The 12,099-nt window shown below is 39.8% G+C and overlaps 1 protein-coding gene across 3 annotated transcripts in view; it reads right to left on the bottom strand.

Annotated features, from left to right (window-relative positions):
- Nucleotides 1-12,099, bottom strand: part of LOC109011251 (guanine nucleotide exchange factor SPIKE 1) — a 57,019-nt gene that overhangs the window by 33,126 nt on the left and 11,794 nt on the right. For all 3 annotated transcript variants that reach the window (XM_018992366.2, XM_018992367.2, XM_035687928.1), the window contains exons 10-14: nt 6,794-6,961; nt 6,514-6,705; nt 6,321-6,364; nt 917-986; nt 168-329 (exon numbers count right to left, since the gene is read on the bottom strand). In XM_018992366.2, the coding sequence (XP_018847911.2) occupies nt 168-329; nt 917-986; nt 6,321-6,364; nt 6,514-6,705; nt 6,794-6,961 (636 nt within the window). The remainder of the gene's footprint in view (nt 1-167; nt 330-916; nt 987-6,320; nt 6,365-6,513; nt 6,706-6,793; nt 6,962-12,099) is intronic.

Genomic DNA, 12,099 nt, shown 5'->3' with positions numbered 1-12,099 from the left:
ATATCTTTGTATTTGAGTTATTGATATAAGGGTTGATTGAAGTCTTCCCCTTTGGAACAAAGAGGCATAAGGTATACATGCGTAAGCCAAGGGGCTATTCTAGGAAGACGATGAAAAATGAAAAAAGCTAAAATATTGGACAGATGATGAAAAAATTAGAAAGATACCTCCAGAAGTTCAGAACCCCAAGGTGGGCTTGTTCGCAGAGTGTGTCTGTCGTATTCAAGAAAGAAGTCTCGAATACGCTCATTGGCAGGGTATAAAGACGAACATAGTCTTAAGCGCAGTTTAAAGATGTTTTTACCATCTTCCAAATAATCCAGCCTCTCCTTAAAATATAAAAATAAAGATAAAAGGGCAATGTCAGGTCTGAAAACCAAATAGCTAACTGAAGGACAAATCACAACAAAGTTACAAATTCAAATTACTATAATAAATAATCATTCTATCCCTACACATACAAATGCACAAAACAGTCACAAGGTATTTATAGGGTTGAGTCAATAATCATAAGAATTACTCATAAAAAAAATCATAAAAATCAGTCCGTAAAGATACACAAAAGCTACAGACTAACTAAAGGACTAGACCTTTGCTAGTGTGAACCCCTTTACAGGAGAAAATAAAATAGTAAACCGAACAAATGCAGTTTATTCCCAAATCAGTGAAAGCAAATATATAAATGAAAAATTTTATCACTCCAGTAAACAAGCCTGAGATCGGTATAAAATTGAAAGAAGAGAGAGAGAGAGAGATTCAACAGGCAGGTGTCAACTTAGTAATCATCAACTCAAGCTCAGTCAGTTTGCATCCAAAAATATTACATAAAAATAACAAAAGCAAAACACATGTTTGTATAAACAAAAATGAAAATAATTTTTTATGACTGCACAAAAGAAACATTCCAGAAACATACCTTCCCCGCATCCTGAAGATAATGTGGAACCAACTCTCTCATGATTGGCAAACAAATTTCAGATCGCAACCTGATTTGAACCATAAGATAATAGATTTCATATAATCATTGGCCAGTAAAAAGCTTCAACTAAAATTATAATCTTGAAATAAAATGGTTTTGAGATTTTTAAAAAAATAATAATTTTGTGGCACCATTTCCACAATTTTCCAGGACTCAGCAGAAACTTTTGTTCTTATCGGTAGGACTAGGCAGAAAAATATTACATCCAAAGCATACATCTGTTTATTTTGACACAGTGGGAAAAAAATTTCCCCCAAAGAGAGAAACTCCAACCCACTACAGAGGCTCTATTTATTTTTTTATAGGTATACAGAGCCTTTAAATTTGAAGATTAATTTTACATCAGTTCCCTTGTAAGCATGTCAAAAGCATAGCTTCTAAGTGGCCCTAAACATTTTAGCCTATCAAGAGAACACATAATCAAGTAGAAGAAAAAGAGCCAAATAATGTTATAGGGGTGAATTTGAATTCATTTCATTATCTTTATGTTGAAATCCGATTCTCTATCTGCCTCTTTTTACCAGACTCAAATAAAAGAAATAAGTAAAACCTAACTCATTCCTCTCCCAAGACAATGGCTTATTTCTATTTGCTTATTTTTATTTTTCAAATGACTACTGTAACTTATTTTCTTCATCTCTTTCAATGCCATATTAATTAATAAAGTATTCATATATTAAAATTCCTGTTAACATGTAAATAATCTTTACAAAGCAGGAAGTTCATGTTATATAGAAGTACGGGTGCTAAAATCAAGAGCACAAAATAGTCAAGTGCCATCAAGCATACAAACACACATTCACTATGCATGTTCCTGGGAATGAAATTTTTATAAATATTTCTAGATCCAGGGTAATATAATTAATTCATAAGTACAGGTATAGTTAATTATCTGATCTCAATTAGGATTGCACTAATTACAATGTGGTAATACATTACACTATTTTATTTATAAGTAATTTATTCTTATCAAAAAGCACAAAGAGGCACAACCTAAGTACAAGGGAAGTATTCAAAAGAAAAATGATTCGCAAAATCTGAAAAACTAGAAAAGGCAAAATATCATGAGCTGCTATCCATGTATAAAGGGAGTGGAGGACCATCTTTTACAGCTCTGCCAAACAGCTGCTGTCCTCTGCAGCTCGCCAACACTCTCACCCTACTAGGCATAACCCAATCAACATGACACCCCACAAACAACAAAAATCATAAATCTCTCGCTACTTCATAATGAAGAAGAAGAAGATCAATGGTCTCCTCATTATCTTACATACAACACCAATTAACCATAGTAATGTTCCATTTCCAGAGAAAATAGGGGTCTTTTGCTTTATTTGTTGAAGAGATATGAGATGTGGCTTCAGGGAGATACAAGGGGATTGGATATCGTATTGAATTTATACAATGCAGTCTTCAATTCTTATTAAGCGATGACCATCTACATTGTTCAGTATCTCTAGTGGTTTGAAGCAAGGGAATTTGCTTTTGCAATTGTTGATTGTGATCGTTTGGGAGGTATTAAGTAGGATGATGAATACTTTTTTAAGTTTTTCTTTGATAGGTAAGATAAAATGATATTAAATCAAGTAAATAGTCGAAGCCCAAGCACATATGAAGTATACAAAGAGAACACCTAGTTACAAGTTTGGAGCTAGAAATGGATACAAGAAAATCATGGAAACTAGCCCCATTGAGGATGATAACAGAAGCCCACAAGAATAAAGTGCGGAAGAAGAAACATCTAAAGATCATCCAAACAGCGTTCTCAATCTTCAAAACTCCAACCATTCCTTTCCAACCAAATACACCACATGAGACATAAGGGAATCATATTCCACACTGCAGCAATTTGGTAGCTACTCTAAAGGCCCTCCAACAAGCAAGGAGATCCACCATCCTCCTTGCTAGTTACCCACAAAAGTCCGGTCCAGCTAAAAATCTCATCCCATAAGACCCTGGCCACCTCACAGTTAAGTAATAAATGATCCACAGTTTCGCCACTTTTTTTAAACATATAGCACCAATCCATTACAAGAAGCCCCCACTTCCTCACATTGTCCATGGTCAGGATTTTCCCAAGAGAAGTAGTCCAAACAAAGAAAGCAACCTTGGGAGGCAGCTTGCCCCACCATATGAACCTCCCAAGTAAAAGGAGTGTGGTTGTGACATGTCATTACAGAGTACGGATCAAACAGTCAACTTCCTTTTCCCTGAATGAAACCAAACCATAGTATCCGCCTCATCACTACCAATTCTTGATATATACAGCATTCTGAATAGATCAGAAATAGCCCCAATTTCCAAATCCTGAGCTGCTCTAAGAAAACAAACATTTCACCATAAGGAGCCACTAGAGCTATCCAAAAGATCTGCCCTCGAGGCCTCCTGGTCATGGGCAATCTAGAAGACGGCAGTAAATGCAATCTTGATGGCCAAGGACTTCCATACTTAGAATCAATAACAGCCCTCCAAAATGTCTCTCTTTCTTGTCGATACAACCATAACCACTTCTTAAGAAGGGCCAAGGTAAAGATCCTCAACTTGCAGACTACACTCCAGTAGCGGGGAACAAACCTTATCCCAACTAACGTGGAACATCCCCAGTTCCACCCCACAAGAAAGCACAAACAATCTTCTCAATACAATTTGCCACACCTTCAGGTAAAGGAAATAAGAATAGAAAGTATGTATAAAGGTTAGAATGAGTATTCTTGATTAGTGTGATTCTTCCCCCTTTTGACAGATACATCATTTTCCAGCCTGCCAACCTTGAATCAATCTTCTCAAACAAACCATCCCAGACAGCTTGTGCCTTGTAAGAAGCCCCCAAGGGAAGACCCAGGCATTTCATGGGTAAAGACAATGCCTTGCACCACAAAACATTCACCAAACATTGAATATTGCGCACTAAACCCAACAGAACCATTTCAGACTCAGGAAGGTTCATCTTTAGGCCAGAAACAGCTTCAAAATAAACCAAGGGAGCCTTCAAAGAATGAAAATGATCATGTTCTATAGCACAAAAAAAAACAAAGTATCATCTACAAACATGGGAAACATTGACAGGACCATTGTTAGTGCATCCCATCGAAAAGCCTAAAAGAAATCCACCACCACCAACTGCCTCCAGCATTCTACTGTGAGCATCCGTAATAATAACAAGATGTAAAGGAGACAACAGATCCCCTTGTCTCAATCCTCGCAAGTTGTTAAAGAAACCAACTTGAGTATCATTCACCAAGACCTAGAAGCAAGCAGTGGAGACACAATGCTGATCCAATTATGCCACCATGCCCCAAAACTGCACCTCCCAAGCAAGTAAAATAGAAATTCCCAATCACATGATCATAAGCCTTCTCCATATCCCGCTTACATAAAAAACCTAGCACTCCCGCTTTAATTCTACCATCCAAACATTCACTAGCAATTAACACGAAGTCAAGGATTTGTCTCCCTCTGATGAAACCATTCTAGGGCTTCGAAATAATCTTCTCAATGACTACACTCATATGATTCGTAAATGCTAGATATGATTTTGTACACCCCATTAACAAGGATAATAGAGAGAATCTTTCCCATCTAAAGCCTTGGCCTACCTTGGGATAAGTGCAGTAATGGTTGCATTAAGACTTTAGGATGATGAATAGAATAGAGGATAGGTTTTTGATTACTTATTCAATGGGTTCGAGGGATAATGACAAGTAGTTTTTTTCCTATAATTAAACTAAAACTTTATTGGAAACAATAGAATAGGCAATGCCCAAGTACAAACGAAGTAGAAAGAGAACACCTATTTACGTGTTAGGCATTAGAAAAATATACAAGAAAGTCATGAATGGTAGATCCATTGAGTACAATAACAGAAGCCCAAAGGAGCAAGGTATGAAAAAAGAAACTTTTTTTTATTATTTTTTTTTTATGTCAGGGAACCTCTCCAAGGCAGGGCCCTTCGGACCCACCCCTGTAGAGTAAACCCCAGTTTTACAAGTCATGCATTCCGTGAGCATGAGTATGAATGTTGCAGATTTTATAACAATAGTATGCTTATTGTTAGAAAAACCTTATGTTTATTACATTTACGGTATGGTGTGCTTCTCATTGAGTCTTTGACTCATTTTATTTTTATTTTATGTTTTTAACCACCTGGGTGAGGAGGCAGTTCAGGCTTAGAGGGAGCAGCCTGTTACTTAGATTTATGTGTCCTTAGTTAATTTATATTGAATTAGCATTTATCCGTTTTATGTTTGTTTTCCGCATTAAGAACACTGAATAAGTCTATATTTTAAGACTTGGTTTATTCATGAATTCTTTTAAATAAAGAGATGTTTTAGTTTATTTATGCGAGTCTCTTAACTAGCTTCAATTGCGAAAGTACGTGACATCCCTAGCCTACGAAAAGGGAGGTTACCATTTGGTATCAAAGCCAGGCCAAGAGATTCTACAGACTTTTTGAAAAGAAAATCAGTGTTTTGTAAGAAACCATTTTTTCAAAAAAAAAGATTAAATTTTTTTTTAGAAATAATCCTAGGATAAGGTCACCTAGGATGCTCTTGGCTCGTTCGAGAGTTATTAAGACATTTATGTTATGATGCTTCTTAGTTACTTAAGAGTTAGTATTTGTTTTTTTGTTGTTGTTGTTAGATTTGAAGTACTAGTTTAATTGTTATTTTTATATTTTGCTTCAGAATATGGCACCCAGCACTAGGAACCACCCAAATCAAGAGGAATCTTCTGGATCTATCTAGAATGAGAACCCTAATGCTCTCGTTGCGACTACGAGCCAATTCTTTCAATCAATAGCCAGAGGTCAATTTATGGCACCTATGGTCCCACAATTCGGTTGTACTTTGGAGCAATTTTCTTACCAGCATCCCCCTACTTTTGATGGTTGGTCTAGTGCCATGGATGCTAAAAGTTGAATTGAGAGACTGGAATAGATATTCGAGACCCTCTTGCACAAATGATCAGAAGGTGACGTATGCCACCTGTAACCCTATCTCTTGGGAGTGCTTCAAGAAGACTTTCTTGGGCCGCTTTTTCCCTCAGGCCCTTCGTGTAATATCTAACCAAGGATATCACTTTTAGCCACCATAAAGGCACGGCCTATCACTCTATGTGGTTACTTAGCAATGCTAAGACTAAGCCCTCAATAGTAGACAAAGATAAGCAGCTCTCACTATCATAAAGATCGACATACCAGACACTGACATGAGATTTTTTATGCAAGCAAACCTCTGAGCAAGGAGCCACTAAAGTAAGAGAGCAACATAAGATAATCTGAACTCTTCTAGCTACAAGGACAAAGAAAGAAGGAAGAAAGGTTTAATAAGAAGATACTTACTGAGCATGTGTAGATAATGGAAGTGATGCATATCCGACAACCACCTAGTAGATTAATGACTTCAATTGTCATTTCAATGTAATACGTATGAAAAAGAGAAATGGACCCACAACATGCTGAACAAATAAAAGACGAAAAAAATAGAAGGCAAAACCAAGCATTATTCTGAAATTCAAAGACATGAAAAACTTACTGGTTTTGGAGCTTCTTGTTTTGTCTGAAGATCGATATGGAAAAAAGTGAATAAAAGGTGGTGTGATGGAGTCCAGACGGCAGGGAGGGAAAGTTTAATCTCATCATGGTAACAGGCCACCCTAGCCCCAACAGCAACTTGTGTGTTAACAAACTTCTGTAGTGATGCGCCTGACTCCCTTGGATACATTGCCTAGTCAAATTAGTTGCACGTGTGAAACAAGACGAAATTTAGAAAGCATACAGCTTTCGATCTATAACAATAACTGAGACACATATACCTCTAAAGGCTGTCTACCAACATCAACATCATCCTCTCTTAGTTCAACCTGTATGAACAAATTTCTCTTCCGACCTAAACTAACCGTCAAGGGATATACATACAGACAATGAAAGAGCTGCAGGAAAGGCTCATTTCTCATTGTAGTGCGGAAGTCAAATGTGTGGAACTGCAAGGGAATCAACATAGCCATTAAGAACAAACATATGCAATGTGAGAAAAATTTACAGGTCATCTTATCAAGATTTTTTTTTTTTTTTTTTAGGTAAAAGTAAAATTTTATTGATATAATAGGCATCACCCAAGTACAATAATAGGATACAATGAAACATGCCTAATTACATCTAAGCACTAGTGAGAGTTACAAGCAAATCATGAAGGTTGTCCGTATTACAAATAATGGCCAAAGCCCAAGAAATTAATGTATTGTAAAAAAAATCATTTCAACTCATCCACGGAATGCTCCATGTCTTCAAAGCACCTCTTGTTTCGCTCCAGCCACAAGCACCACATAATGCAGTGAGGGATCATTCTCCACACAACAGCGATGTGGGCATTTCCCCCAGTACCCCTCCAGCAGCTCATAATATCCCTAACTCTTCCAGGCATGATCCATGCCACCCCTATCCTATTAAAGATCTCATTCCATAAACACCGAGCCACTTCACAATGTAATAAAAGATGATCAACTGATTCCCCATTACTCTTGCACATAAAGCGCCAGTCTGAAATAAAGAGACCACGTTTTCTCAGATTATCAGAGGTGAGGATCCGCCCAAGAGATGCAGGCCAAACGAGAAAAGCAATCTTGGGAGGTACCTTGCACTTCCAGATAGTCTTTCAAGGATAGCTATGATCATTAGAAAATCCCAAGAGAGCCTTATAGAAAGAGCGCACCATTGTTTATTTTCACTTGGATTCCACAACAGCCTATCCCTCAACTCATTGCCAATTGACATAGCATATAACGAATCAAAGAAACCAGTAAACATGTCCAGCTCCCAATCTTGAGCCACTCTCGAGAAACTCACATTCCAATGGACTGCACCATTGGAGGGTACCAATATATCAGCCACAGCAGCCTCTTTTATCACAGGCAATTTGGTAAAGCATAGGAAACACCTGCTTAAGAGCCATGTCACCACACCACACATTATGCCAAAAGTAAACATCGTTGCCTCTTCCAATTGCAAATCTCAAAAACTGAGAGAATCTTCCCCAACCAGCTCTTTTGTTTTTCCACAATCCCACGTCATGTGCCTCCCTAACTTCATTAGAGCACCAACCCCCCCGAACACTCCCATACTTAGACCCTATGACTTCTCTCCATAGGCCCTCTCCTTCCCTATGATACCTCCACAACCATTTCCGAAAAAGTGCTTTGTTGAAGACCCTTACATTACGCACCCCCAACCCACCACATATTATTGGTGAGCAAACTTTATCCCAACCGACAAGATGGAACTTAGTTTCATCCCCCATTCCTCCCCAAAGAACGTTATGAAAAGTTTTCTCAATACAAGAAGCCACGCTTGCAGGTATTGGAAATATGGATAGAAAATAAGTAGGGAGATTAGATAAAGTGCTCTTAATGAGAGTCAATTTACCACCCTTGGATAGATATATCCGTTTCCACCCAGCCAATCTTTTTTCAATTTTTTCTTACACGCCATCCCAAATAGATTTTGTTTTGAACGCAGCCCCCAAAGGAAGACCAAGATAGTTCAAGGGTAGCGAAGCAATCTTACAACCCAAGATAGTTGTCAAGTCCTAAATATTGTTCACACCACCCACAGAAACCATTTCAAACTTCGAGAGATTTTCCTTCAGGCCTGAAACCACTTCAAAATAAAGTAATACAGCCCTCAAGTACTGCATATGATCACTATCCGGCTCACAAAACAGCAACGTGACATCAGCAAATAATAGATGAGATATAGTGACACCTCCCACCGAGAATCCAGCAATAAATTCTCTATTAACAGCTGCACTCAACATACAGCTCAATGCATCCATAACAATGACAAACAGCAAGGGGGAGAGTGGATCCCCTAGAGCTATTAAAGAATCCTTCCGGTGCTCCATTTACCAAGACCGAGTAGCAAACTGTAGTTATACAATGTCTAATCCATGAAATCCATCCCTCCCCGAAGCCACATCTCCCAAGTAGATAACACAAAAAATCCTAATTATCGTGGTCATAGGCCTTCTCCATATCCAGCTTACATAAGAGTCCGGGTGTACCCTCCTTGATCCTACAATCTAGGCATTCCTTGGCAATCAACACCAAGTCCAAGATTTGTCTCCCCTTCACAAACGCATTTTGGGGTTTTGATATAATACTACTCAAAACCTTACTCATGCAATTGGCAAACACCTTAGAAATAATCCTATACACCCCATTAATGAGACTAATAGGCCAAAATATTTCACTTCTACTGCCCCAACTTTCTTAGGGATAAGAGCAATGAAAAACTCATTAATGCTCTTTTCAAATTTACCAAAAGTGTATAACTTCTGAAAAACCTGCATAATATCCTCCCCCACCACATCCCAACAATCATGATAAAAAGACATCGGCTTTATCCTTGGCCATCCCACGAAGCACCTGAAGAACCTACTCTGCTACAAAAGGTCTCTCCAACCACACAGAACTTCCTTGATCAATATTCTCAAAAGGCATACCATCCAATTTGGGTCTCCACGGGGATTTTTCAGCTAGTAGATCTTCATAGTAAGTGACAATATGGTTTTTAATAGCATCATGATCAGAGATTACCTGCCCTCAACCTGAAGCACCTCGATAGCATTATTCTTGAGGTTAGAATCCAACCAATGGAAAATTTTCATACAACGGTCCCCTTCCTTCAACCAAAGGGCTCTTGAAATTTGTCTCCACGAAATTTCCTCCATTAGTAACACCTTCTCCAATTCCAAAGTGGTGGCTAGTTTCCTGCAAGAGTCCTCTTCGGAAAGAGTAGCACTCACCTCCCTTTCCTCCAAGTCCTTTAATTTCTCCATAAGAGATCTTTTTTTACTATTAATATGTCCTAAGACTTCAGCATTCCACCTCTTCAAATCCCTCTCCAGTGCCTTCAATTTCCCAACCAAGATAAAGCTAGGTGAACCCTCAAAAGAGTACGAGGCTCACCATGACCTTACTTTCTCCACAAAACCCTCAACTTTCAACCACATATTTTCAAACTTAAAGTATCGTTTACCCTCATGAATTCCTCCACAATCCAGTACAATGGGGAAATGGTCCGATCTTCCACTAGGAAATCTAGTAACATTAAAGTCACCACCAATACACCATGGTAAGTTCCACCAGCTGCCCAAACCCGCTAACTCCTCACATAAGGCCTTCCTATGTGTGTTCATGTTTGGCCCATACACACCAAAGAAAGCCCAACAAAAGTCGTCCTCCACATTTCTAAACGAGCATACTCCCATGTGATTTCCAACACACTCCTCAATAGACTCAACCACCCTCGAATCCCACATAATAAGGATGCCACCAGATGCTCCCACCGAGGCAAGATAGACCCATCTCACAAATGGACAGCCCCAAATGCTAGTGAAGAAGCAGCTACGGTCCATGAATTTCATCTTCGTTTCTTGCAAACAAACAATATCCAACTACTATTGACGTAAGAGATTTTTCACCCACATACGCTTATTGGGATCATTAAGACCCCGAATGTTCCAAGAGAGAATTATACGCTTCATAGGAAATAGCATTTCCCTTGGATATTTCCTTGCCAGTGCCCCCTCCCTTCCGTCGTAATTGATTGAACAAGTAAGATGTTTCAGCTCCCTCTTTTTCCTAGAAGCAGATTTGGGGGATTGGATCCGACCCTCCTCAATGGCAATAAGTAATGCCCTGAATTGCTCCTCAAACCTGTTGCAAGAGATACCCACACACTCCTGGATATCCTTTACTTTCTGAACCACCCAATCCGAAGGTGAGCCTCCCAGTGTAAGCAGAGGAGACAAGGAGCACAGTGGCTCTGGGCCCACCTCAACCTCCCTTTGTGCCAGCTGAAGCATGTAATTCTTGTCCTTTGCCTCCACTATCATCTCTTGGACTGGTTGAAACTACCCAAAGGCCTTTGTCAGAGAAGAGAACACCTGAGTCACCTCCTCTACCCCCGCTACCGTCACTTGAACTAGATGAGACTGCTCAAATGCCCTTGTCGAATAGGAGAGCACTTGAGCCTCCTCCCTGCTACCCATTGTCACTATCTGTGTGGGTTGTGCCGGAGATACCACGTCTGCCAATGAGATAACGTTAAGATCCATTTATGGATCAACTGTCGACAGCTCCTCGATCACCCTCTGAGCCACCATCGATGATTCCTTAGTCATCCACAGTCTCGATGGGTTGAGTGGCTCCTGACCCGTGGTCCTCGGCACCTCAACTACGTCGTCTCCATCTCGCAGATCCTCCATCGCTGTCAAAGAGCTCCTTTGTGCCACCATCATTTTTACACAACTCCGATGGGTGTCTCGCGGATCTGATGTAAACCCCAACTTCGTCTCCGACAAGGTTGGCTGATCCCCGTTGGCAGAAGTCTCCGCCTCTCCACCCTCCCTAGCCCTCCACACGGGCGGGGCTTCAGCCCTAAGCTTTTCTTTATTTTTTACCCCCTTTGCGTGGCCCATTAAGTTTGGGTCTGGCCCGGCCTTTTGATGCCTCTAGTTTGGACCCAGATACACTTGCTTTTCTTTACCTTGGTTTGGACCCAAATACACTTGCTTGGACCCTGGCCCATCCTCCTTTAGAAGCACTCGGATCTCATTTCCCATGCCCCTTACATTACCCAAGCCCATCTCATTAGGCCCATCACGCCCCTCCTCAACGCACCGTATTAGAACATCAACCTTCCCCTGTAAATCCAACAACTGCATTTTCATTTCCAGCAAGGCACTGTGCACGTCTTCCACCGCCAATCCCATGACAGGCCTACCACCTCCACCCCTCCACTATGCACTTTCTTTCCCAAACGTAAGTGGAGCCGTTCCCCCCCCGTCATGGGATTGGCAAGAGGCTACATGATAAAATTTTCAGCGCACAGCTCACAAAGTCAAGTAACATTCGTTCATAACAAGATCATTGAGCCAAATGAAGCAAATTTTTTAGAGGGGCCCACTCTCTCAAGTCACATTTAATTTTCATATAGTTCCATCATGTGGCCCCTCATATCTGCACCTTAAAAGTTACTCTTGAAAGGAAAGGTTAAAATTGATGTAAAATGCAAGACGCAACACAACTATTCCACCATTATCTTAATCCATCAATGTGAC

Source organism: Juglans regia, chromosome 2 (genome assembly GCF_001411555.2).
Source record: "Juglans regia cultivar Chandler chromosome 2, Walnut 2.0, whole genome shotgun sequence".
In the NCBI taxonomy this organism is placed as follows: Eukaryota; Viridiplantae; Streptophyta; class Magnoliopsida; order Fagales; family Juglandaceae; genus Juglans; species Juglans regia.
The sequence above is the reverse complement of the archived record's forward strand: the minus strand, read 5'-3'. Positions and strand labels throughout refer to the sequence as shown.